The 26,809-nt window shown below is 56.2% G+C and overlaps 2 protein-coding genes across 4 annotated transcripts in view; both read right to left on the bottom strand.

The window, feature by feature from the left end:
- Positions 1–519: 519 nt before the first annotated feature.
- nwd1 (NACHT and WD repeat domain containing 1) lies at positions 520–17,293 on the bottom strand. Its single transcript, XM_030372848.1, has 20 exons — positions 17,167–17,293; positions 14,423–14,444; positions 14,239–14,260; positions 14,000–14,116; positions 12,962–13,360; positions 11,572–12,845; positions 10,806–11,009; positions 10,487–10,631; positions 8,607–8,724; positions 7,034–7,198; positions 6,541–6,767; positions 5,899–6,046; positions 5,113–5,336; positions 4,422–4,715; positions 4,243–4,336; positions 3,927–4,096; positions 2,750–3,026; positions 1,835–2,508; positions 1,134–1,239; positions 520–926 (listed from the first exon to the last, which is right to left on the bottom strand). The coding sequence occupies exons 1-20, from the start codon at positions 17,291–17,293 to the stop codon at positions 619–621; spliced, it is 5,115 nt and encodes a 1,704-aa protein (XP_030228708.1). The 3' UTR covers positions 520–618.
- Positions 17,294–18,785: 1,492 nt separating this feature from the next.
- The window catches only part of thop1 (thimet oligopeptidase 1), a 10,831-nt gene continuing 2,807 nt past the window's right edge, over positions 18,786–26,809 (bottom strand). For 2 of the 3 annotated variants that reach the window (XM_030373198.1, XM_030373197.1), the window contains exons 4-14: positions 26,652–26,759; positions 25,979–26,081; positions 23,294–23,451; positions 22,315–22,450; positions 22,088–22,230; positions 21,454–21,677; positions 20,065–20,266; positions 19,781–19,967; positions 19,509–19,637; positions 19,112–19,248; positions 18,786–19,024 (exon numbers count right to left, since the gene is read on the bottom strand). In XM_030373198.1, the coding sequence (XP_030229058.1) occupies positions 18,878–19,024; positions 19,112–19,248; positions 19,509–19,637; positions 19,781–19,967; positions 20,065–20,266; positions 21,454–21,677; positions 22,088–22,230; positions 22,315–22,450; positions 23,294–23,451; positions 25,979–26,081; positions 26,652–26,759 (1,674 nt within the window). In that variant the 3' untranslated portion in view covers positions 18,786–18,877. The remainder of the gene's footprint in view (positions 19,025–19,111; positions 19,249–19,508; positions 19,638–19,780; positions 19,968–20,064; positions 20,267–21,453; positions 21,678–22,087; positions 22,231–22,314; positions 22,451–23,293; positions 23,452–25,978; positions 26,082–26,651; positions 26,760–26,809) is intronic. The other variant, XM_030373199.1, reaches the window with a different exon arrangement.

Genomic DNA, 26,809 nt, shown 5'->3' on the forward strand with positions numbered 1-26,809 from the left:
GAGATACTCTCCAGAGCTCCAGCTGTCAGTCAAACTACAATCAATAAAAATAATTCTAGACATAATGCTAATGCTAATGCTAATGCTACGACCCCAGCATGAGTCAGAGACCTGCAGGAAGAGCCGAACCCTAAGCCTCCTCAGAGCACCCTGAGCCTCCTCAGAGCACCCTGAGCCTAACAGAGTCTGGGTCGGAATCGTAGTCATGAAGGGGTTCTGGGGTGGGGTTCTGAGGAGGGGTTCTGGGGAGGGGTTCTGAGGTGGGGTTCTAGGGGTGGGGTTCTGAGGAGGGGTTCTGAGGTGGAAGTTCTGAGGAGGGGTTCTGGGGAGGGGTTCTGAGGAGGGGTTCTGAGGAGGGGTTCTGAGGTGGAAGTTCTGGGGAGGGGTTCTGAGGAGGGGTTCTGGGGAGGGGTTCTGAGGAGGGGTTCTGAGGTGGAAGTTCTGGGGAGGGGTTCTGAGGAAGGGTTCTGAGGAGGGGTTCTGAGGTGGAAGTTCTGAGGAGGGGTTCTGGGGAGGGGTTCTGGGGAGGGGTTCTGAGGAGGGGTTCTGAGGTGGAAGTTCTGGGGAGGGGTTCTGGGGAGGGGTTCTGAGGTGGAGGTTCCCCTGAGGTCCTGGGTTCTACGTCACCACGCAGGTGGTGGAGGAGGGATGGCCCATGCCCAGGAGGTTAAAGTTCAGCTGGGCGGGGTTGTAGTCGAAGTCCAGCGCGGGGGTCTGCCTGCGGGGGGGCGGGGCCTTCTCCCGGGACGTGAGGCGGCACCGAGCCCGGACGCTCCTCAGGGGGGCGTGGTCCGGGCCCAGCATCGCGGGGCAGCGGAACACCTCCCTTAGGACCGCCCCCCGCTGGCCCAGCGCCACGAAGCCGTTCCTGTAGGTCAGCATGGAGACGGGGGCATGGTCGACGCGCTGGAGGAACAGCAGCCGGCCTGGGGGGGGGGAGGGGGGTGTCAGACTGCAGTCCGCTTCAAGCATTAGCACATGAGCACTTAGCATGTCAGTCGGCCGTAGCTTGATGTTGTGTTTGGGAAGCTTAATGTAGCCTGTTGGTATCATGATGTAGCAGTCGTTGCATGATGTAGCAGTCGTACCATGATGTAGCAGTCGCAGCATGATGTAGCGTGTGAGGATGGTACCTGTAGCGACGTCCCAGACTTTGATGGTTCGGTCCAGAGAGCCGGTGAACACAAGTTGGTCGCTCTCTGAGAAGGCTGCACACAGAACCCGAACATCGGCCGCCTCCTGCCCACACACCAATGAGATGTTAGTTCACATGTTTACTACATGTTAACACTCATGGTAACCCCTACATGTTAACTCCTCCATGTTAACTACATGTTAACCCCTACATGTTAACCCCCATGGTAACCCCTCATGTTAACCCCTACATGTTAACCCCATGATAACCCCTCATGTTAACCCCTACATGTTAACCCCATGGTAACCCCTCATGTTAACCCCTACATGTTAACTACATGTTAACCCTCATGGTAACCCCTACATGTTAACCCCTCATGTTAACCCCTACATGTTGACCCCTCATGTTAACCCCTACATGTTAACTACATGTTAACCCTCATGGTAACCCTCATGTTAACTACATGTTAACCCCTACATGTTAATCCTCATGGTAACCCCTATATGTTAACTCCTAGATGTTAACAACACGTCAACCCCTCGTGTTATCCCCTCAAGTTAACCCCTCATGTTAACCCCCCCATTGGTAACCCCCAATGGTAACCCCTCATGTGAACTCCTACATGGTAACTCTACATATTACCCCCTCATGTTAACCCTTACATGTTATCTACATGTTAACTCCTACATGCTAACTGACCTGCGAGATGTACTCCATGGTGTGGTCCAGCGTCGGGGGGCTGAGCGACCACAGGGTTAGCCGGCCCGAGGCCCCGCCCCCCGAGGCCCCGCCCCCCGAGGCCCCGCCCCCCGAGGCCCCGCCCCCCGAGGCCACTAGGGCGTGGAGCCCCGAGTTACCGGCCCGGACGCAGGTGATGGGGCCCGGAGCAGCCTCCAGGGGGGCGGGGCCAGGCGCAGCCTCCAGGGGGGCGGGGCCTCGCGGGTAGGGGCCTTGGGGGGCGGGGCCTCGGGGGGCGCCGGAGGCCCAGAGGCTGAGCTCCCCCCCTGCCGTCCCGTACAGCAGCCTCCCGTCGGCCAGCAGGGCGGCGCAGGAGACGGGGGCCTGCAGCAGGTCCAGGATCAGGGTCCGGACCGGGCCCTCCACGGACGGGGCCCCGTCCCGGGTGGTGACCTCGAACAGCGCCAGCGAGCCCTCGTAGGCGGCGGCCAGTTGGCGCTCCCCCGGGTCCAGCGCCAGGGCCTGGACCCGGGGGAGGCTCTCGGGGGGCGGGAGGCACAGGGTCTCCTGGGGCCGGTCCAGGGGGTAGATCAGGACAGTCCCGGTCTTCAGGCCGCAGAACAGCAGCTTCTTGTTGTGGGCCAGCTCCAGACAGACCACCTCCGCCGACACCGCCAGGGTGTCTGACATCCCCCCTGCACAGAGGTCAGGGGTCAGGGGACCTCACCAGGGGTCAGAGGGCCTCACCAGGGGACTGCTGACCCTCACCAGAGGTCAGAGGTCAGGGACCCTCACCAGGCTACTAGACTACTGGACTACCCAGACCACATTAGACACCAAACCAGCCCAGACCAGACCAGACCAGACTAGACTAGAGCAGACCAAACCAGGACCAGGACCAGAACAGTACAGACCAGCCCGGACTAGTGGACCCACCGTGGACTGTGTCCCAGCAGACCACCTCGGTGCGGTGGTCCGGGTGGACCCAGTAGGCGCGGCTGCAGTCCTTGGCGAGGCCCAGCAGGGTGCAGCCGGGGGGGAGGCGCTCGGGGGGTCTGGTCCGGGGGTCTGAGTCCAGGCTCCACAGGACCACCCTCTGGTCCCCCCGGGACCAGGACACCAGACCCCCGTCTGAGAGGAAGGAGAGCCAGGAGACCGGCTCCTCGGACCCCTGGAGGCGCTGCAGCAGGGCCCCGGAGGGTAGGCCCCACACCTACAGAGGACACATTAATACACGCGTTAATAACATGTTAATAACATGTTGATACACATGTTAATAAACACGTTAATACACATGTTAATAAACACGTTAATACACATGTTAATAACATGTTGATACACACGTTAATAAACACGTTAATACACATGTGAATAACTTGTTGATACACATGTTAATAAACATGTTGATACACATGTTAATAAACATGTTGATACACATGTTAATACACATGTTAATAAACACGTTAATATGACTCAAGATGTCTTCCTTGCTGATTTCAAGGGAGTTTTTTCTTGCCCGTTTGGGAGCTTGTGTAAAGGGGGATGTCATGAATATTTGGCCTGTTAAGCCCTTTGAGACTGTAATGGTGATTAAGGGCTATATAAATAAAATTGAATTGAATTGAATTAATACACATGTAAACAACATGTTAATACACACGTTATTAACATGTTAATAACATGTCAATACACAATGTGATACACATGTTAATATGCATGTTGATACACATGTTAATAAACACGTTAATACACATTTTAATAACATGTTAATAACCTGTTAATAGACACGTTAACACACATATTGATACACAAGTTTATACACATGTTCAAACATGATAAAATACATGTAATACACATGTTAGGGAGAGATAGAGAGGGAGAGAGAGAGAGAGAGAGAGAGAGAGAGAGAGAGAGAGAGAGAGAGAGAGAGAGAGAGAGAGAGAGAGAGAGAGAGAGAGAGGCAGAGAGAGAGAGGCAGAGAGAGAGAGAGAGAGAGAGAGAGAGAGAGAGAGAGAGAGAGAGAGAGGGAGAGAGAGAGAGCGAGAGAGAGGCACAAAGAGAGAGAGAAACAGAGAGAGAAACAGAGAGAGAGGGAGGGGGGGGGGGTCCTCACTCTGATGATGTGGTCTTCAGAGCCTGAGGCCAACAGTGTAGATTCCCTGGAGACACAAGCGCTGAGGACCTGGGCCTCATGGTGGAGCTGGGCCTCCTGGTGGAGCTGGGCCTCCTGGTGGAGCTGGGCCTCCTCGTGGAGGCTGAACACCAGCAGGCTTTTCTCACATCCTGGAGAAGACAGTACTACACAGTAATACTGCAGTACTATTACTGTACAGTACTACACAGTACTACTGCAGTACTACTACAGTACAGTACTACTACAGTAGACCCCCCAGTCAGCGCTTCAGGACACTAGAGAACAGGACACTCACCTGCTAACAGCAGCCTCTCATCCTCTGTGGCCATGAACAGAGAGCAAGGCATCAGGGGAAAAGGAGTCTCAGTCCGTCGGCCACTCCTGGAGACCTGAGAGACACCGGAGGGTCTTAGATACACTACACACAGCGTGTCAGACTGCACTGACCCTCTACAGCCCGTCCTCCAGTCCCACCTGCTGCAGGAGGCCGTCCTCGGTCAGAAGGAGAACCCGACCCAGTCTGGGCAGCATCAGCGACCTCAGGACCTCTGGTGACCTCAAGACCACTGGTGACCCCTGGCCCCCCGGTGACCCCTGGCCCCCCGGTGACCCCTGGCCCCCCGGTGACCCCTGGTCCTGTTGGGCGATGTGGACGGCCCCGGCTCCGGTCCGCGTCACCACATCGGCCCCCAGGAGCCCCAGGACCTCCGACCCTCTGGTGGACAGGTTCAGCAGCGGGGCCATGGAGCCCAGCGCCCAGGACCTCACCTAGACCGGGACCAGGACCACAGTGAGACCAGGACCAGGACCTCACCTAGACCCGGACCAGGACCACAGTGAGACCAGGACCAGGACCTCACCTAGACCAGGACCAGGACAACAGTGAGACCAGGACCAGGACCAGGATCAGAGAACCCACTTAGAACCCTAGACCAGGACCAGGACCTCACCTAGACCTAGACCCGGACCAGGACCACAGTGAGACCAGGACCAGGACCTCACCTAGACCCGGACCAGGACCACAGTGAGACCAGGACCAGGACCAGGATCAGAGAACCCACTTAGAACCCTAGACCAGGACCAGGACCAGAACCTACTAAGACAAGGACCAGAGAACCCATGATAGAACCACCTAGAACCCAACCCAGCCAGCACGCTGTTTCTATAACATGACCACAGGTTTATCTACTTGAGTCTTGGTGTAAATGAAGATCTGGTCGGTCTGCTGTGATAGGTGGAGGGAGGCGGTGGCGGAGTCAGGGTCCATCGCTGATTGGACACAGTACACTTGTTTCCCGGACAACAGGCTCCACCTCCTGAGAGAACCGTCAGCAGCCAATGACAGACAGTCGGTTCCGCTGTCAATCAGTTTAATGGTCAGGACAGCAGCTGTAGAAGTACACACCCAGTCACCTGTTATTACCTCCCCCAGACACAGCCTGATAACATGTTAATACCTCCCCCAGACACAGCCTGATAACATGTTATTACCTCCCCCAGACACAGCCTGATAACATGTTAATACCTCCCCCAGACACAGCCTGATAACATGTTATTACCTCCCCCAGACACAGCCTGATAACATGTTATTACCTCCCCCAGACACAGCCTGATAACATGTTATTACCTCCCCCAGACACAGCCTAGTAACATGTTATTATAACTCCCCCAGACACAGCCTAGTAACATGTTATTATAACTCAACCTGACTGGGTGAGAACCTGCGAGAGGCCTACCTGTATGTGTGGACCTCTGAGAGGCCTACCTGTGTGTGTGAGGACCTGTGAGAGGCCTACCTGTGTGTGTGAGGACCTGTGAGAGGCCTGTCTGTGTGTGTGAGGACCTGTGAGAGGCCTACCTGTGTGTGTGAGGACCTGTGAGAGGCCTACCTGTGTGTGTGAGGACCTGTGAGAGGCCTACCTGTGTGTGTGAGGACCTGTGAGAGGCCTACCTGTGTGTGTGAGGAGGTGCAGCAGGCTGAGGGCCGAGAGCCTCCAGATCAACACAGAGCCGTCGTCTGAACCGGAGGCCAGGAGGTCCCCACACACACACACACACAGCACTGCAGACACACACACACACACACACACGCACACGCGCACACGCACACACACACACACACACACACACGCACACGCACACACACACACAGAACAGTGACACAGGGACACCAGTTACTCAAAGACCAGCGGTAGAGAGAGAGACCGGCGGTAGAGAGAGAGACCGGCGGTAGAGAGGGAGACCGGCGGTAGAGAGAGAGACCGGCGGTAGAGAGAGAGACCGGCGGTAGAGAGAGAGACCGGCGGTAGAGAGTGAGACCGGCGGTAGAGAGGGAGACCGGCGGTAGAGAGAGAGACCGGCGGTAGAGAGAGAGACCGGCGGTAGAGAGGGAGACCGGCGGTAGAGAGAGAGACCGGCGGTAGAGAGAGAGACCGGCGGTAGAGAGAGAGACCGGCGGTAGAGAGAGAGACCGGCGGTAGAGAGAGAGACCGGCGGTAGAGAGTGAGACCGGCGGTAGAGAGTGAGACCGGCGGTAGAGAGAGAGACCGGCGGTAGAGAGAGAGACCGGCGGTAGAGAGAGAGACCGGCGGTAGAGAGAGAGACCAGCGGTAGAGCGCCCACCTGTGCGGCCCCCGGTGAAGCTGTGTCTCAGCGGGCCCCCGGGGGCCGCGAGGAAGGAGCTCTTGGGCACCAGGACGGGCTCCTCACAGGACAGGAGCCACGCCTCACACTGACCCACCAACCGGCCAATCAGAGACGGGAAGGCGGCGCCCAGGGAGAGGAGGCGGCCCACCAGCTCAGAGAAGAACAGAGCTCTGTCTGGGAGTGGACGGACGGCACCAATCAGTACGCTGCTCTACGTCAGCTGGGCTCTGATTGGTCCTACTGACCCATGTGACATTAGCTGTGCTCTGATTGGCCGTACTGACCAACATGACATTAGCTGTGATCTGATTGGTCGTACTGACCCATGTGACATTAGCTGTGCTCTGATTGGTCGTACTGACCAATGTGACATTAGCTGTGATCTGATTGGTCGTACTGACCAATGTGACATTAGCTGTGATCTGATTGGTTGTACTGACCCATGTGACCGCCCAGCCGATCCGCTCCGGGTTTGAGGAGCAGTAGGGTGTCGTGAAGCAGTGCACTCTGGGTACAGCTCATGAGGTCAGCACACATCCGGAGATCCTCAATCACACTGTCTATCCCACACAGCCTGCTCTTACAGTAGAGCCAGTCTGCATTACCTGATACAGGGGTTAGACAGTATAGAGAGGGGTAGGGGTTAGACAGTACAGAGAGGGGTAGGGGTTAGACAGTACAGAGACAGGTAGGGGTTAGACAGTACAGAGACAGGTAGGGGTTAGACAGTACAGGCAGGTCATTGAGGAGCAGGTAGGGGTTAGACAGTACAGACAGGTCATTAAGGAGCAGGTAGGGGTTAGACAGTACAGACAGGTCATTAAGGAGCAGGTAGGGGTTAGACAGTACAGAGACAGGTCATTAAGGAGCAGGTAGGGGTTAGACAGTACAGAGACAGATCATTAAGGAGCAGGTAGGGGTTAGACAGTACAGAGACAGGTCATTAAGGAGCAGGTAGGGGTTAGACAGTACAGAGACAGGTCATTAAGGAGCAGGTAGGGGTTAGACAGTACAGACAGGTCATTAAGGAGCAGGTAGGGGTTAGACAGTACAGAGACAGGTCATTAAGGAGCAGGTAGGGGTTAGACAGTACAGAGACAGGTCATTAAGGAGCAGGTAGGGGTTAGACAGTACAGAGACAGGTCATTATGGAGCAGGTAGGGGTTAGACAGTACAGAGACAGGTCATTAAGGAGCAGGTAGGGGTTAGACAGTACAGAGACAGGTCATTAAGGAGCAGGTAGGGGTTAGACAGTACAGAGACAGGTCATTAAGGAGCAGGTAGGGGTTAGACAGTACAGAGACAGGTCATTAAGGAGCAGGTAGGGGTCAGACAGTACAGAGACATGTCATTAAGGAGCAGGTAGGGGTCAGACAGTACAGAGACAGGTCATTAAGGAGCAGCTAGAGGTTAGACAGTACAGAGACAGGTCATTAAGGAGCAGGTAGGGGTTAGACAGTACAGAGACAGGTCATTAAGGAGCAGGTAGGGGTTAGACAGTACAGATACAGGTCATTAAGGAGCAGGTGGGGGTTAGACAGTACAGAGACAGGTCATTAAGGAGCAGCTAGAGGTTAGACAGTACAGAGACAGGTCGTTAAGGAGCAGGTAGGGGTTAGACAGTACAGAGACAGGTCGTTAAGGAGCAGGTAGGGGTTAGACAGTACAGAGACAGGTCGTTAAGGAGCAGGTAGGGGTTAGACAGTACAGAGACAGGTCGTTAAGGAGCAGGCAGGGGTTAGACAGGACAGAGACAGGTCATTAAGGAGCAGGTAGGGGTTAGACAGTACAGAGACAGGTCATTAAGGAGCAGGTAGGGGTTAGACGGTACAGAGACAGGTCATTAAAGAGCAGGTAGGGGTTAGACGGTACAGAGACAGGTCATTAAGGAGCAGGTAGGGGTTAGACAGTACAGAGACAGGTCATTAAGGAGCAGGTAGGGGTTAGACAGTACAGAGACAGGTCATTAAGGAGCAGGTAGGGGTTAGACGGTACACGACGGATGTGTCATACCAATGACCTCTTGCTGTAACTCCTCCCACAATCCAGCATGGAGCAGCTGATAGGGCAGCTCCTGAAGCTTCCTCATATTAGCCAATCCTGGAGCAAACCACAGCGGTTGGGGCGGGACCTGGAACAGACCAACCAATCACATACTGCCATGGAGTACTGCTAGTACTGGTTAGTACTATAGTCCTGCTGTACTAGGTCCCTGTACTAGTACCTAGTACTGGTACAAGTACTTGGTACCAGTACTAGGGTACCAGTCCCTTAGTTCTATTGGAGTACCAGCCAAGGTTAGTACTGCTGTATGAGGTAGCCTAGTGCATGGGCAGTACTCTGTTAGCTCTGTAGTAAACAAGCACTGACTTGATCTCATTAGTACTGCAGTAATAGTAGTACTTTAGCAGAGGAATGGCAGTAAGGTGGTAATGTAGTATGTAGTACTACTATCGTAGTAGTAAGGTATTAGTAGTTTGGTAATAGTTCTATAGTAGTAGTACTGTTGTACTATTACTATAGTAGTAGCACTATAGTAATAGTACTGTAGTAGTAGTAGTACTATAGTAGTAGGACTGTAGTAGCAGTACTGCTGTAGTAGTACTGTAGAGCAGTACTGTAGTAGCACTATAGTAGTAGTACTGTAGTAGTAGTAGTACTGTATTAATTCTGTAGTAGTAGTAACACTGATCTCGGAAGCTAAGCAGGGTCGGGCCTGGTTAGTACTTGGATGGGAGACCGCCTGGGAATACCAGGTGCCGAATGGCGGCAGTAGCTCAGGAGGTAGAGCGGGTTGGCTGCTAACCTGAAGGTTGTTGGTTCAATCCCCGGCTCCTCTTAGCTGAGTGTCGAGGTGTCCCTGAGCAAGGCACCTAACCCTAACTGCTCCCGACGAGCTGGCTGTCGCCTTGCATGGCTGACTCCGCCGTCGGTGTATGAATGTGTGTATGAATGGGTGATTGTGTGGCAATATTGTGAAGCGCCTTGTGACCCTGGTTTGTGAAAGGCGCTGTACAAATAAAGCTTACTTACTTACTTACTACTGTAGTAGTATTACTATTGTAGTAGTACTGTAGTAGTAGTAGTACTATAGCAGTAGTACTGTAGTAGTAGTAGTACTGTGGTAATAGTACTGTAGCAGTAGTACTGTAGTAGTAGTACTATAGTAGTAGTACTATAGTAGTAGTACTGTAGTAGTAGTACCGTACTAGTAGTAGTGCTATAGCAGTAGTACTGTAGTAGTAGTACTATAGTAGTAGTACTGTAGTAGTAGTACTGTAGTAGTAGTACTATAGTAGTAGTACTGTAATAGTAGTACCGTACTAGTAGTAGTGCTATAGCAGTAGTACTATAGTAGTAGTACTGTAGTAGTAGTACCGTACTAGTAGTACTGTAGTAGTAGTAGTACCGTACTAGTAGTACTGTAGTAGTAGTACTATAGTAGTAGTACTGTAGTAGTAGTACCGTACTAGTAGTAGTGCTATAGCAGTAGTGCTATAGTAGTAGTACTGTAGTAGTAGTACTATAGTAGTAGTACTGTAGTAGTAGTACCGTACTAGTAGTAGTGCTATAGCAGTAGTAGTACTGGCAGAGGCTTCAGCCTTCAGTAATGTGGGGCGGGGCTATGGGCGGGGCTAACCAAGCCATTTAAGGGGGCATGCCAGCTCAACTAGGTGCCGGTCCCAAGCCTTGATTAATGGGGGGGGGGTTGGCACCAGGGAGTAAACTCTAGTAATGAGAATAGCCTGTTCGGACCTGAAAGGGAGAACGTAGGCTGATGATGATTTTAATGTAGGCCTACAGCCGCTCGCCACTCTTCTCACTGGCCTAGGCCGTGTGTGTACGTGTATGTGTGTAGTAGTAGTACTGTAGTAGTAGTACTGTAGTAGTACCTTCCTGTCACTCAGCAGTAGGGTGCGGGGGGGGAGGGCCAGAGGCTTCAGCTTGCCGCTCCACAGACCCAGGAAGTACTCTGACAACATCCTGTTCCTCCTCTGGTCCCCTAGGTAACGCTCACGGACCGCCTCACAAAGCTGTCTGCACACACACACACACACACACACACACACACACACACACACACACACACACACACACACACACACACACACACACACACACACACACACTAATAATTAGGATAGGTTAGTAATGAGTTAGTTAGGGATGGTGAGTGAGGTTAGTCATGGGTTGGTTGGTGAGTTGTGTTACTGGTATCTGAAGTCCAGCAGCACCAGGCCCTGGGCCCAGCCCTCCAGCAGCAGGGGGCCCAGGTCCAGGCGCAGGCCGGCCCACAGCAGGGGGGGGAGGCGCAGGGGGGAGGGCCGCTCAGGGGGGGCGGGGCGGTACACCTCCGAGAGGACCTCATCGTCCAGGGACAGCAGGTCACACAGCTCCGCCTCCAGCAGCCCGCACCTGAGGACCAGTGGACCAGTACTGTAGCACCAGGAGAACCAGTAGAACCAGCAAGACCAGGAGAACCAGGGTCGGGGTCAGGGTCAGGGTCAGGGTCGGGGTCGGGGTCGGGTTCGGGGTGGGGGTCGGGGTGGGGGTCAGGGTCGGGGTCAGGGTCAGGGTCAGGGTGGGGGTCGGGGTGGGGGTCAGGGTCGGGGTCGGGGTCAGAGTCAGGGTCGGGGTCAGGGTCGGGGTCAGGGTCAGGGTCAGGGTCAGGGTCGGGGTCAGGGTCGGGGTGGGGGTCGGGGTCGGGGTCAGGGTCAGGGTGGGGGTCGGGGTCAGGGTCGGGGTCGGGGTCAGGGTCGGGGTCGGGGTCAGGGTCGGGGTCAGGGTTAGGGTCAGGGTCAGGGTCAGGGTCAGGGTGGGGGTCGGGGTGGGGGTCAGGGTCAGGGTCAGGGTGGGGGTCGGGGTCGGGGTCGGGGTCAGGGTCGGGGTCAGGGTCAGGGTGGGGGTCAGGGTCAGGGTCAGGGTGGGGGTCGGGGTCAGGGTCGGGGTCGGGGTCAGGGTCAGGGTTAGTGACGACCTGCTGAGGGCGATGTATCCCAGCGCGGAGGCCACCAGCTGCCGGCCGTGCCGGTCCTCCAGGGACAGCAGGATGAGGGCCATCATGTCCGGCAGGTCGGCCCCCAGCCTCAGCGTGGCGGGGGGGGTGTAGGAGGTCCAGCGCAGCGCCTCCCAGAGGATCAGCCGCAGGTGCAGCGGGCTGCCCGTCTTCTGGAAGCTGCTCAGCACCACCTCCCGCTGCTCCTCCGTCAGCGTCCTGCGGGCGGAGCTCAGGGCGCGTCGCACCACCTCCCGGCCCTCCTCCAGGGTCAGCCCGTCCACCGGCACCAGGGCCCCGGCCCCCAGCCGGTCCCGCAGGGCCCCCAGGACCGGGGCGGCGCTGGCGGCGGAGAGCAGCAGGTGGACGTTGGCCGGGACGGCGGCCGGCAGCCAGTGGAGGTCCTCGGCGGAGAGGAGGTCCACGCCGTCCAGGATCAGCACCAGGGACTCCCCCCGCCGGGATGCCGCCGCCAGCAGGGCCTGGAAGGACCGCAGCCGGTCCGCCTGGGGGCCCGGCGGGCCGGGGGGGGGCAGGTCCAAGGCCAGGCTCACCTGCAGGGCCAGGCTGTGGAGGAGGGCCCCGACGTCGGGCCGGGCCCCCCTGCCGGGGGCCAGGAACCGCAGGGCCACCACGGCCCCGGGCCCCAGCACGCCCAGCAGCTCCCGGGCCAGCCGGCACAGCAGGGTGGTCTTGCCGGCCCCCGGGGCCCCGTGCAGGACCAGGGGCCCGTGGGGGCCGGCCGAGGCCTCCCACAGGGCCAGGCTCAGCCGGCCCAGCAGCCCCTCCCGCCCGCACAGCTCCTGGGAGCGCCGGAGCCCCTCCAGAGCGTGGCGGCTGACCTCCTCCAGGAGCCGGGAGCGCTCTCCCCCCGGGGGCCGGCCCCAGCTCCCCCGGCCCCCGGGGGCCCCCTGCTCCTCCAGGAGCCGGGTGATGCGGCCCTTCATGTGGGCCACCAGCTGGCCGCAGAGCACCTCCAGGTAGGCGGCGTGGTCGCGGCGCCGGGGGTCCACCGTCCCCCCGCTGAGCTCCAGGCTGTGGCGGTGCAGCGCCGGGGGCCCCCGGGGGCCCGCGGCCGACAGCCGGGCCTTCAGGTCGAGGAGCAGCGCCCGGGCCTCTGGGTCCAGCCCGCCCTCCGCCGCCGCCGCCGCCGCCAGGAGGCGGGCCAGGCCGCGCTTAGGCCCCTCCCTCGCCGCCGGCCGCGGGGCGTCTCTGATGAAGAGCAGGGCGTCCCTCTGGGCTCCGCCCCCCTGGCTCTGGGCTCCACCCCCCTGGCTCTGGGCTCCGCCCCCCTGGCTCTGGGCTCCGCTCCCCAGCAGGCCTGCAGTCATCTCAGCCTCGGGGGCTGAACACATGAACACATGCCGGCTCAGAGACGCATTTTGTGTGTGTGCTTGTTAGTGCGTGCGTGCGTGCGTGTGTTCGTGCTGTCACCTGATTGGTAGAAGCGGTGGGCCTGCTCTGCGGTGAGCTGACCTTTGACCTGGGCCTCGGAGGCTGCGCGGCGGAGCGCCGTCTGTAGCCTCGCCTCGGTAGAGCGCCAGGAGGCAGAGCTAGCCTCCCGCTCCGCCCCCGGCCCCCCGTAAGAGGGGAGGTGGCTCCTGATAGGCTGGAGGACGTAGGTGGGCGGGACGGCGTTGGTGTCCCTGAGGAACCATTGGCCGAGGAGCTGGAGGTCGTCGGGGGTCAGCCCCGCCTCCAGGACCTCAAAGAGAGGCTCTGGGAGGAGGCGGGGCAACGGCCGCTCCCCGTACTGGGAGCCCAGCAGGGCCTGGGAGGGGGAGGGGCCACACACATGAGGGGGAGGGGCCACACACATGAGAGGGGGAGGGGCCACACACATGAGAGGGGAAGGGGCCACACACATGAGAGGGAGGGGCAAAGCACATCAGAGGGGGAGGGGCAAAGCACATCAGAGGGGGAGGGGCCAAACACATGAGAGGGGGAGGGGCCACACACATGAGAGGGGGAGGGGCCAAGCACATGAGAGGGGGAGGGGCCAAACACTTGAGAGGGGGAGGGGCCACAAACATGAGAGGGGGAGGGGCCAAGCACATGAGAGGCGGAGGGGCCACACACATGAGAGGGGGAGGTTGTCCTATGAGAGGGTGAGGTGTCCTATGAGAGGTTGAGGGTGATCTATGAGAGGGTGAGGGTGTCCTGTGAGAGGGTGAGGTTGTCTAATGAGAGGGTGAGGGTGATCTATGAGAGGGTGAGGGTGATCTATGAGAGGGTGAGGGTGATATATGAGAGGGTGGGGGTGTCCTGTGAGAGGGTGAGGTTGTCTAATGAGAGGGTGAGGGTGATCTATGAGAGGGTGAGGTGTCCTATGAGAGGGTGAGGTGTCCTATGAGAGGGTGAGGTGTCCTATGAGAGGGTGAGGTGTCCTATGAGAGGGTGAGGGTCTCACTATGAAGGTGGGTCCCAGCGAGGTCCTCTCACACGTCTCCATCTCCTTCAGGGCGAGCTCCGCCTCCCGGTGATCCCCCCCGCTGGGACCCTGCAGCCCCCAGCGCAGGTCCACCGCCTGCACACACACACACACACACACACACACACACTCACACACACACACACACACACACACACACACACACACACACACACACACACACACACACACGCACACACACACACACAGGTTCTCACCATGAGAGGGTGAGGGCTCTCACTATGAGAGGGTGAAGGCTCTCACCATGAGAGGGTGAGGGCTCTCACCATGAGAGGGTGAGGGCTCTCACTATGAGAGGGTGAGGGCTCTCACTATGAGAGGGTGAGGGCTCTCACCATGAGAGGGTGAGGGCTCTCACCATGAGAGGGTGAGGGCTCTCACTATGAGAGGGTGAGGGCTCTCACTATGAGAGGGTGAAGGCTCTCACCATGAGAGGGTGAGGGCTCTCACCATGAGAGGGTGAGGGCTCTCACTATGAGAGGGTGAGGGCTCTCACCATGAGAGGGTGAGGGCTCTCACTATGAGAGGGTTAGGGCTCCCTGAACCCTACTTCAGTAGGTGAAGTGGCGAACCCTTTGTTCGCCCTATGTATTCCTGAGGCAGAGGTAGTCCGACACACATTTCTTGGGAGGCACGCACAGAGAGTGTTTAACTTGGTGTTGATTCATTTATTAAGCAATAACTCCGGTTGACTTTCCAGGAAATAACTAAACATAAAAACTCCAAACAACGCCTAACTGTTTGCGACCAAAACAGGGTTCTTCGTATTGTACAAAAAGTGCTTTTCAATGTAAAATAATCCGTCAAAATGTGTCCAATAATACGAAATAATGCGATAATGCGACTAATGCGATAATAATGCGACTAATGCGATAATAATGCGAACTAATGCGATAATGCAATAATAATGCGAACTAATGTGGTCAGAAAACTGTTGGCTATCTGCCTTCCAAACCCGAACTACAGTAATTAGCCTGCCCTATATGAGGGCCTCCAATAGGCTCCAGGTAGAGCGTGACACACCTACTTCCCCAGGTGACACAACGGACTAATCACCACGTCATCACCAAATGCATAAATATACGTATGAATGAAAGTTTGATTAATATTTCATACACTTTATAATTCATAACTAATACTTTTAGCCACTCAAAATATATTTACTTAAAAATATTCAAGACAAAATACCTCTAAATGGCTCCAACAGTAGGGTTCACTCGGGTTCAGGGTTCAGTGGGGTTCAGTGGGGTTCAGTAGGGTTCAGTAGGGTTAGGGTTCAGTAGGGTTAGGGTTCAGTAGGGTTCAGTAGGGTAAGGGTTCAGTAGGGTTAGGGTTCAGTAGGGTTCAGTAGGGTTCAGTGGGGTTAGGGTTCAGTAGGGTTAGGGTTCAGTAGGGTTCACTGGGGTTCAGTAGGGTTAGGGTTCAGTGGGGTTCAGTAGGGTTAGGGTTCAGTAGGGTTAGGGTTCAGTAGGGTTCAGTAGGGTTAGGGTTCAGTAGGGTTAGGGTTCAGTAGGGTTAGGGTTCAGTAGGGTAAGGGTTCAGTAGGGTTAGGGTTCAGTAGGGTTCAGTGGGGTTAGGGTTCAGTAGGGTTAGGGTTCAGTAGGGTTCACTGGGGTTCAGTAGGGTTAGGGTTCACTCGGTTTCAGCGTTCAGTAGGGTTCAGTAGGGTTAGGGTTCAGTGGGGTTCAGTAGGGTTAGGGTTCAGTAGGGTTAGGGTTCAGTGGGGTTCAGTAGGGTTAGGGTTCAGTGGGGTTCAGTAGGGTTAGGGTTCAGTAGGGTTAGGGTTCAGTGGGGTTCAGTAGGGTTAGGGTTCAGTGGGGTTCAGTAGGGTTAGGGTTCAGTGGGGTTAGGGTTCAGTATGGTTCAGGGTTCAGTGGGGTTCAGTGGGGTTAGGGTTCAGTGGGGTTCAGTCGGGTTAGGGTTCAGTGGGGTTCAGTAGGGTAAGGGTTCAGTAGGGTTAGGGTTCAGTGGGGTTCAGTAGGGTTAGGGTTCAGTAGGGTTAGGGTTCAGTGGGGTTCAGTAGGGTTCAGGGTTCAGTAGGGTTAGGGTTCAGTGGGGTTCAGTAGGGTTAGGGTTCAGTAGGGTTCAGTAGGGTTCAGGGTTCAGTAGGGTTAGGGTTCAGTGGGGTTCAGTAGGGTTAGGGTTCAGTATGGTTCAGTGGGGTTCAGTAGGGTTCAGGGTTCAGTAGGGTTAGGGTTCAGTAGGGTTAGGGTTCAGTGGGGTTCAGTAGGGTTAGGGTTCAGTGGGGTTAGGGTTCAGTTGGGTTCAGTAGAGTTAGGGTTCAGTGGGGTTCAGTAGGGTTAGGGTTCAGTGGGGTTCAGTGAGGGAGACTCACCTGAAAGACCAGCCCCAGACTGCTGCAGAAACTCCTGACTTCTGGAAACGCCTTCTCCAGAAAGACACGCCTCTCACTGCTGGTATCTAGAGGACAGGACACTGCTGGTATCTAGAGGACAGGACACTGCTGGTATCTAGAGGACAGGACACTGCTGGTATCTAGAGGACAGGACACTGCTGGTATCTAGAGGACAGGACACTGCTGGTATCTAGAGGACACTGCTGGTATCTAGAGGACACTGCTGGTATCTAGAGGACAGGACAATGCTGGTATCTAGAGGACAGGACACTGCTGGTATCTAGAGGACAGGACACTGCTGGTATCTAGAGGACAGGAAACTGCTGGTATCTAGAGGACAGGACACTGCTGGTATCTAGAGGACAGGACACTGCTGGTATCTAGAGGACACTGCTGGTATCTAGAGGACAGGACACTGCTGGTATCTCGAGGACACTGCTGGTACCTAGAGGACACTGCTGGTATCTAGAGGACAGGACACTGCTGGTATCTCGAGGACACTGCTGGTACCTAGAGGACACTGCTGGTATCTAGAGGACAGGACACTGCTGGTATCTACAGGACAGGACACTGCTGGTATCTAGAGGACAGGACACTGCTGGTATCTAGAGGACAGGAAACTGCTGGTAGCTAGAGGACACTGCTGGTATCTAGAGGACATGGCTGGTATCTAGAGGACAGGACAGTCCTCTAGACAGTCCTTTAGATATGCTCCTATCGGGGGTGAAGGTGTATTCCTCTACTAGGTGTGAACTAGTTCTTTGCTTACCGCTGAAGGTGGAGGAGATGAAGACTCGCACCATGTTGGAGGGGGTCTGCCTCCCGGTAGCTCTGCCCCTCAGGACATCCAACATCTCCTGGTCCAGACTCATCTTATCCATCCTCCTCTGCCTCATACCCGAGTCCTCAACCACCTCCTCAAGGTGCTTAAGGAGGTGCGCTGGTCTTTAGGAGGTGCTCTGGTCTTTAGGAGGTGCTCTGGTCTTTAGGAGGTGCTCTGATCTTTAGGAGGTGCTCTGGTCTTTAGGAGGGGCTCTGGTCTTTAGGAGGTGCTCTGATCTTTAGGAGGTGCTCTGGTCTTTAGGAGGTGCTCTGGTCTTTAGGAGGTGCTCTGATCTTTAGGAGGTGCTCTGGTCTTTAGGAGGTGCACTGGTCTTTAGGAGGTGCTCTGGTCTTTAGGATGTGCTCTTAAGGAGGTTGTCTGCTCTACTAATCATCTGTTAAGTGAAGCTCTGAGACAGCAGGAGTGAGCGGCGCGCGGCTAGACCAAGCTCCTCCTCCTTGGGGCACAGGTGATCCACCTGCTCCCTGGTGACGGTGTCACTATGAAGGGCCGGGTGGAGGCGGGCGGAGCAGGGAGCAGCTGGTAAACAAGGAGCCGCCCGCAGACCTCTGGGGAGGGACACATCTGGGTTTCCTTAACGAGTTGAGTTGTTGTTCCTGGAGGAGCTGGAGAGCTCTGCCTCTCTGCAACACAGCCTGAGGTCCTCCCAGCTGGCCCGCGGGTGGAGGCCCGCGGGTGGAGGCCCGCGGGTGGAGCCCCCCCACCCAGTGGGCTCCCCTGCTCGGCGGGGAGCGTCCTGTTCAGCCGTCTCCACCAGGGGGCGAGCTCTGTTCTAATGGAGACTAGTGGACGCATTCTGAACTCTTTCTAGGTTACAGCTGGTTAGTTAAGGTACTAGGTGAGGGATAATAAGTGTAGGTAATCAGTTAGATATGGTTAAGTTGAGGTACTGGGTTAGCTACATGTTTTCTATCACATTATCATGAATAATTATTTTAGTGTTTTCTCAGTGTGTCTGGTGTCTCCTGACGGTGTGTCTGGTGTCTCCTGACGGTGTGTGTCTGGTGTCTCCTGACGGTGTGTGTCTGGTGTCTCCTGACGGTGTGTGTCTGGTGTCTCCTGACGGTGTGTGTCTGGTGTCTCCTGACGGTGTGTGTCTGGTGTCTCCTGACGGTGTGTGTCTGGTGTCTCTTGATACAGACAAACTGTCAAAACCGATCGAGGCTCAACAACACAACAGACCGCTGATACGTTTGCAAACCTGGTTTGTTGGATAGGGTTAGGTTTAGTGGTTTGTTGGTTAGGGTTAGGTTTAGTGTTTTGTTGGTTAGGGTTAGGTTTAGTGGTTTGTTGGATAGTGTTAGGTTTAGTGGTTTGTTGGTTAGGGTTAGGTTTAGTGGTTTGTTGGTTAGGTTTAGTGGTTTGTTGGATAGGGTTAGGTTTAGTGGTTTGTTGGATAGGGTTAGGTTTAGTGGTTTGTTGGTTAGGGTTAGGTTTAGTGGTTTGTTGGTTAGGGTTAGGTTTAGTGGTTTGTTGGTTACATTTGTCGAAAAAGAATGTAAGCCCTTATCTACCTACCTACACAAACACACAAACACAGAGACTCAAGGTGCACTCATTTATTTATTGATATTTTTTCACCAAGACATTGTATTTTCTACAGCGAGTCATTTCCTCCTTAGCGGGCTGTGATTGGTCAGCAGGGGCAGGGGGCGGGGCCTAGCCCTTTACTCAGCAGGAAGGCTTCCGGTTTTGGTTCACGCCCCAAAAACTTCCGGAGCATCTCTGAGGCGTCCAATGAGCCGCCAGGCTGCAGAATACACTTCCTGTAGTCCATACCCACCTAGAAGTAGAACATAAATATATTGTAAATGAGTGTACCTGTAGTGTGTTGATTTAATACTGAATGTATTGCTCCATGTATCAGTACCTTGGGCTCCATGACGCCCTCCTGTTTGAAGCGGCTGTAGAACATGTCCATGGAGAAGACCTCGCTCCACAGGTAGCCGTAATACTGGGCGTCATAGCCCCCGGCCAGGTGGCCGAAGGTCGCCGGCATGTTGGTCCCTAGAGGTCACAGGTCAACCACAGGTCAACCACAGGTCAACCACAGGTCAGAGGACGGCCAAACCACTTTTAACATCGTCTACTTGATCACACAACTGATGGGTGAGTGAGGGTGAGACAGACAGCGGAGTGAGACGCCGTGAGTGAGTGAGACGCCGTGAGTGAGTGAGCGAGTGAGTGAGTGAGTGAGTGAGTGAGTGAGTGAGTGAGTGAGTGAGTGAGTGAGTGCTGGTGCCAGAGGGTGAGAGGGTGAGACAGACCTGGCGAGGCAGGGACCCCCAGGATCTCAGCCGACAGGCGGCTGTACTCGTCTGCAGGCTCCAGGCCGGGCCGGGTGTGGAGGGCCTGGTCCACCTTGGCCAGCACGATCTGCCTCAGGTTAATCATACCTGTGGAGGAGTGAGACAGGTAAGAGGAGTGAGACAGGTAAGAGGCGTGAGACAGGTAAGAGGAGTGAGACAGGTAAGAGGAGTGAGACAGGTAAGAGGAGTGAGACAGGTAAGAGGAGTGAGACAGGTAAGAGGTGACAGACCAGTGTTTGCGAGGCGGGACTTGATGAGTTTGTCCAATAGAACGTCGGGGATGGGACTTCCTGTCTTGTAGTGGCGCGACATCCTCCTCAGAGGCTCCGCCTCCCACACCCAGTTCTCAAGCATCTGGGACGGCGCCTCCACGAAGTCCCGCTCCACGTGGGTCCCGCTGAACATGGCGTAGTCCGCCTGAGGAAGTGACATCACAGCCGTCAGAGCCCCGCCCCTGGGGTGAGTCAGACAGGAAGCGCTGTGTGGAGAGGGTGAGTGGACAGGGGATCTGTACCTGAGCACAGAGCTGGTGCATGACGTGTCCGAACTCGTGGAAGTAGGTCTCGACCTCGTCGTGCTGCAGCAGGCTGGGGCCGGCCGCAGTGGGCTTGCTGAAGTTGGCCACCATGGCCGCCACCGACATCTGCCGCGATCCGTCCGGGAGCAGGCAGCCGGGCTGCAGGCCGAAGCACGCGGCGTGCCCGTACTTCCCCTCCCTGAGGCCGGACCAGAGCATCAGGATCACTCCTCAGAGCATCAGGATCACTCCTCAGAGCATCAGGATCACTCCTCACCATCACTCCTCACCATCACTCCTCACCATCACTCCTCACCATCACTCCTCACCATCACTCCTCACTCCTCACCATCACTCCTCACCATCACTCCTCACCATCACTCCTCACCATCACTCCTCACCATCACTCCTCACCATCATTCCTCACTCCTCACCATCACTCCTCACCATCACTGCTCACTCCTCACCATCACTCCTCACCATCACTCCTCACCATCACTCCTCACTCCTCACCATCACTCCTCACCATCACTCCTCACCATCACTCCTCACCATCACTCCTCACTCCTCACCATCACTCCTCACTCCTCACCATCACTCCTCACCATCACTCCTCACCATCACTCCTCACTCCTCACCATCACTCCTCACCATCACTCCTCACCATCACTCCTCACTCCTCACCATCACTCCTCACCATCACTCCTCACCATCACTCCTCACCATCACTCCTCACCATCACTCCTCACTCCTCACCATCACTCCTCACCATCACTCCTCACCATCACTCCTCACTCCTCACCATCACTCCTCACTCCTCACCATCACTCCTCACCATCACTCCTCACCATCACTCCTCACCATCACTCCTCACTCCTCACCATCACTCCTCACCATCACTCCTCACCATCACTCCTCACCATCACTCCTCACTCCTCACCATCACTCCTCACCATCACTCCTCACCATCACTCCTCACCATCACTCCTCACCATCACTCCTCACTCCTCACCATCACTCCTCACCATCACTCCTCACTCCTCACCATCACTCCTCACTCCTCACCATCACTCCTCACCATCACTCCTCACTCCTCACTCCTCACCATCACTCCTCACTCCTCACCATCACTCCTCACCATCACTCCTCACCATCACTCCTCACTCCTCAGCATCACTCCTAACCATCACTCCTCACTCCTCACCATCACTCCTAACCATCACTCCTCACCATCACTCCTCAGCATCACTCCTAACCATCACTCCTCACCATCACTCCTCACTATCACTCCTCAGGATCACTCCTCTCACTAGTCTCTACTGGGCCGCGGGACAGAGCAGGTCTTCCTTTATCACCCTGGTCTGAATGGTAGAACCAGAACCTCACCTGGGGAAGAGGTCCAGGTAGAACTGGCCCACCAGGGCGGAGGAGGCGCGGTCGGTGACGGAGTAGAGGGTGACGTCGGGGTGCCAGACGGGGGCGCCAGCCACCAGCTGGAAGGAGAGCCCCAGCAGCTCCTGGTAGATGGCCAGCAGGCCCTCCGTAACCACCTCCATCGGGAAGTACTCCTTCAGCTGGTTCTGGTCCACCGCGTAGTGCAGCTCCTCCACCTGCACCCCCACCACAACAACATGTACTCCTCAGCTCCTCCACCTGCACCACCACGTCTACTAATTTAATCAGTGTCTACCAGTTGAGGACCCGACTGAGCCAGATCAAACCAGATAACACCGGACTGAGCCAGATTAAACCAGATAACACCGGACTGAGCCAGATAACACCGTACTGAGCCAGATCAAACCAGATAACACCGGACTGAGCCAGATCAAACCAGATAACACCGGACTGAGCCAGATCAAACCAGATAACACCCGACTGAGTCAGATCAAACCAGATGACACCCGACTGAGCCAGATCAAACCAGAACACACCAGACTGAGCCAGATCAAACCAGATAACACCGGACTGAGCCAGATCAAACCAGAACACACCAGACTGAGCCAGATCAAAGCAGCCCCACCTGGGTCATGTAGTAGCGCGTGTCCCAGGCGTGCAGCTGTCCGTCGAAGGCCAGCCCCCTCTTCTCACACTCCTTCTCCTTCAGCTGCAGTAGCACCGCCCGTTCCTCCTCGCCCAGCAGCCTCAGCTTACGGCCCAGGTCCTCTGGAACCAACACACCTCAGGTCAGCTTCACCCAGACACGGCTCCTCCTCCTCCTCCACCCACCAGGGACCTGAGGACACCCACCAAGGAAGCCGGCCACCTTCTGCCCGGACTTGGCCATGTTCATCTCCAGCACAAAGTCTGCGTGCGTACTGAAGCCCAGCAGCGCGCTCTTCTGGCCGCGCAGCGACACCAGCTGCTTCAGGATGGACGAGTTCTCCTGTAGGGGAGCACAACGAAGGGTGAGGGCGGTGTGGTGGAGGTGGAGGGTGGAGGTGGAGGGTGGAGGTGTGAGGGGGGGAGGGTGGAGGTGTGAGGGAGAGGTGGAGGATGGAGGTGTGAGGGTTGAGGTGTGAGGGGGAAGTGTGACGGTGGAGGTGGAGGGTGGAGGTGTGAGGGGGAGGTGGAGGGTGGAGGTGTGAGGGGGAGGTGGAGGGTGGAGGTGTGAGGGGGAGGTGGAGGGTGGAGGTGTGAGGGGGAGGTGGAGGTGCGAGGGGGAGGTGGAGGTGTGAGGGGGAGGTGGAGGGTGGAGGTGTGAGGATGGAGGTGTCAGGGTGGAGGTGTGAGGGGGAGGGTGGAGGTGTGAGGGGGAGGTGGAGGGTGGAGGTGTGAGGGGGAGGTTGGAGTTGTCAGGGGGAGGTGGAGGTGTGAGGGTGGAGGTGTGAGGGGGGAGTTGGAGGGTGGAGGTGTGAGGGGGAGGTGGAGGGTGGAGGTGTGAGGGGGAGGTGGAGGGTGGAGGTGTGAGGGGGAGGTGGAGGGTGGAGGGTGGGGGTGTGAGGGTGGAGGCGTAGGGTGGAGGTGTGAGGGGGCGGTGGAGGTGTGAGGGGGCGGTGGAGGTGTGAGGGGGAGTTGTAAGGAGGAGGTGGAGGTGTGAGGAGGAGGTGGAGGGTGGAGGTGTGAGGTGGAGGGTGGAGGTGTGAGGGGGAGGTGGAGGGTGGAGGTGTGAGGGGGAGGTGGAGGGTGGAGGTGTGAGGGGGAGGTGGAGGTGTGAGGGGGAGTTGTAAGGAGGAGGTGGAGGTGTGAGGAGGAGGTGGAGGGTGGAGGTGTGAGGGTGGAGCTTCACCTGCTGACAGCGGGAGTTGAAGGCGTTCTCCAGGGCCTTGCGGGTCTCGGGGTTCCAGCACTTCTTCATGGTGGGGAAGTAGTGCGGGTACTTCAGAGAGACCTGAAGCATGGCGCCCTCCACCTCCAGAGAGCCCAGGAAGTCCTCTGGGAGGCCGCCTGCACAACACAACGCACACTGAGGCAACACAACCTGAGGCTGAAACACAACCTCAGACTGAAACAACACAACCTCAGACCGAAACAACACAACCTCAGACCGAAACAACACAACCTCAGACTGAAACAACACAACCTCAGACTGAAACAACACAACCTCAGACTGAAACAACACAACCTCAGACTGAAACAACACAACCTCAGACTGAAACAACACAACCTCAGACTGAAACAACACAACCTCAGACTGAAACAACACAACCTCAGACTGAAACAACACAACCTCAGACTGAAACAACACAACCTCAGAGTGAAACAACACAACCTCAGAGTGATACAACACAACCTCAGACTGAAACAACACAACCTCAGACTGAAACAACACAACCTCAGAGTGAAACAACACAACCTCAGAGTGAAACAACACAACCTCAGACTGAAACAACACAGCCTCAGACTGAAACAACACAACCTCAGACTGAAACAACACAACCTCAGACTGAAACAACACAGCCTCAGAGTGAAACAACACAGCCTCAGAGTGAAACAACACAACCTCGGACTGAAACAACACAACCTCAGACTGAAACAACACAACCTCAGACTGAAACAACACAACCTCAGACTGAAACAACACAACCTCAGAGTGAAACAACACAACCTCAGAGTGAAACAACACAACCTCAGAGTGAAACAACACAACCTCAGAGTGAAACAACACAGCCTCAGAGTGAAACAACACAGCCTCAGACTGAAACAACACAGCCTCAGACTGAAACAACACAACCTCAGACTGAAACAACACAACCTCAGACTGAAACAACACAACCTCAGACTGAAACAACACAACCTCAGACTGAAACAACACAGCCTCAGACTGAAACAACACAGCCTCAGACTGAAACAACACAACCTCGGACTGAAACAACACAACCTCGGACTGAAACAACACAACCTCGGACTGAAACAACACAGCCTCGGACTGAAACAACACAGCCTCGGACTGAAACAACACAACCTCGGACTGAAACAACACAACCTCGGACTGAAACAACACAACCTCGGACTGAAACAACACAACCTCAGACTGAAACAACACAACCTCAGACTGAAACAACACAACCTCAGACTGAAACAACACAGCCTAAGACTGAAACAACACAACCTCAGACTGAAACAACACAACCTCAGACAGAAACAACACAGCCTCAGACTGAAACAACACAACCTCAGACTGAAACAACACAACCTCAGACTGAAACAACACAACCTCAGACTGAAACAACACAGCCTCAGAATGAAACAACACAACAAGACAGAACCTCAGTCACTGCATGTTGTCACTACACATGTAGAGGTGGAGGTGTAGTGCGGAGGTGGAGGTGGTGGTGTAGTGCGGAGGTGTTGGTGTAGTGTGGAGGTGGTGGTGTAGTGCGGAGGTGGTGGTGTAGTGTGGAGGTGGTGGTGTAGTGCGGAGGTGGAGGTGGTGGTGTAGTGCGGAGGTGTTGGTGTAGTGTGGAGGTGGTGGTGTAGTGCGGAGGTGGTGGTGTAGTGTGGAGGTGGTGGTGTAGTGCGGAGGTGGAGGTGGTGGTGTAGTGCGGAGGTGGTGGTGTAGTGCGGAGGTGGAGGTGTAGTGTGGAGGTGGTGGTGTAGTGCGGAGGTGTAGTGTGGAGGTGGTGGTGTAGTGCGGAGGTGTAGTGTGGAGGTGGTGGTGTAGTGCGGAGGTGGAGGTGGTGGTGTAGTGCGGAGGTGGAGGTGGTGGTGTAGTGCGGAGGTGGTGGTGGTGGTGTAGTGCGGAGGTGTAGTGTGGAGGTGGTGGTGTAGTGTGGAGGTGGAGGTGGTGGTGTAGTGCGGAGGTGGTGGTGTTGTGCGGAGGTGGAGGTGGTGGTGTAGTGTGGAGGTGGTGGTGTAGTGCGGAGGTGGTGGTGTAGTGCGGAGGTGGAGGTGGTGGTGTAGTGCGGAGGTGGTGGTGGTGGTGTAGTGCGGAGGTGTAGTGTGGAGGTGGTGGTGTAGTGTGGAGGTGGTGGTGTAGTGTGGAGGTGGAGGTGGTGGTGTAGTGTGGAGGTGGTGGTGTAGTGCGGAGGTGGTGGTGTAGTGCGGAGGTGGAGGTGGTGGTGTAGTGCGGAGGTGGAGGTGGTGGTGTAGTGCGGAGGTGGTGGTGTAGTGCGGAGGTGGTGGTGTAGTGCGGAGGTGGAGGTGGTGGTGTAGTGCGGAGGTGGAGGTGGTGGTGTAGTGCGGAGGTGGTGGTGTAGTGCGGAGGTGGTGGTGTAGTGAGGAGGTGGAGGTGGTGGTGTAGTGCGGAGGTGGAGGTGGTGGTGGTGGTGTGGAGGTGGTCGTGTAGTGTGGAGGTGGATGTGGTGGTGGTGTGGAGGTGGTGTGGAGGTGGTGGTGTAGTGTGGAGCTGTAGTGTGGCGGTGGTGTAAGGTGGAGGTACTCACCGAGCTGCTCGCGGGTGAAGCCCAGGCGGGTGGTGTAGTGTGGAGGTGGTGGTGGTGTGAGGTGGAGGTGTAGAGGTGGAGGCACTCACCGAGCTGCTCGCGGGTGAAGCCCAGGCGGGTGGTGTCCTCGTTCAGGTTTTTGCTGAAGTCGATGCTCAGGTTGCTCAGCTCCTTCTTGATGCTCTTGATCTCCTGCAGAGAAACACAATGTTCACCCCTTCACCACCACAATGTTCACCCCTTCACCACCACAATGTTCACCCCTTCCTAGGTCCTGACCCTCCTCCTAGCCTCCTAGCCTCCTCCTAGCCCTCCTCCTAGCCCTCTTCCTCGCCCTCCTCCTAGCCCTCCTCCTAGCCCTCTTCCTCGCCCTCCTCCTAGCCCTCCTCCTAGCCCTCTTCCTCGCCCTCCTCCTAGCCCTCCTAGCCCTCCTAGCCTCCTCCTAGCCCTCCTAGCCTCCTCCTAGCCTCCTCCTAGCCCTCCTAGCCTCTTCCTAGGCCTCCTCCTCGCCCTCCTCCTCGCCCTCTTCCTCGCCCTCCTCCTAGCCCTCCTAGCCTCCTCCTAGCCCTCCTAGCCTCTTCCTAGCCCTCCTCCTAGCCCTCCTCCTCGCCCTCTTCCTCGCCCTCCTCCTAGCCCTCCTAGCCCTCCTCCTAGCCCTCGTCCTAGACCTCGTCCTAGCCCTCGTCCTAGCCCTCGTCCTAGCCCTCGTCCTAGCCCTCGTCCTAGCCCTCCTAGCCCTCCTCCTAGCCTCCTGGCCCGTACCTCCTGGGTCTCCTTGGGCAGGTGGAGGCCGTTCCTCTGGCCCAGTTTGATCAGACGCTCCAGGAACCTTCTGGACTCTGGATCCAAGGCCTCCGCCTCCAGCTTCTGCTGCAGAGTGGTACACAGTGTGTTACCGCAGTGTGTTAGAGTGGTACACA

Source organism: Gadus morhua, chromosome 12 (genome assembly GCF_902167405.1).
Source record: "Gadus morhua chromosome 12, gadMor3.0, whole genome shotgun sequence".
Lineage (NCBI taxonomy): Eukaryota > Metazoa > Chordata > Actinopteri > Gadiformes > Gadidae > Gadus > Gadus morhua.

Bases quoted from the DNA above. Each gene is read 5' to 3' on its own strand.
- nwd1 (XM_030372848.1), bottom strand. From the start codon at position 17,293: ATGAGGCAGAGGAGGATGGATAAGATGAGTCTGGACCAGGAGATGTTG. The intron at 3,027-3,926 runs GTGAGGACCCCC...TGTCCTCTGTAG, and splicing joins CTGAAGACCACATCATCAGA to GTGTGGGGCCTACCCTCCGG. The intron at 927-1,133 runs GTACCATCCTCA...CCCCCCCCCCAG, and splicing joins AGTCTGGGACGTCGCTACAG to GCCGGCTGCTGTTCCTCCAG.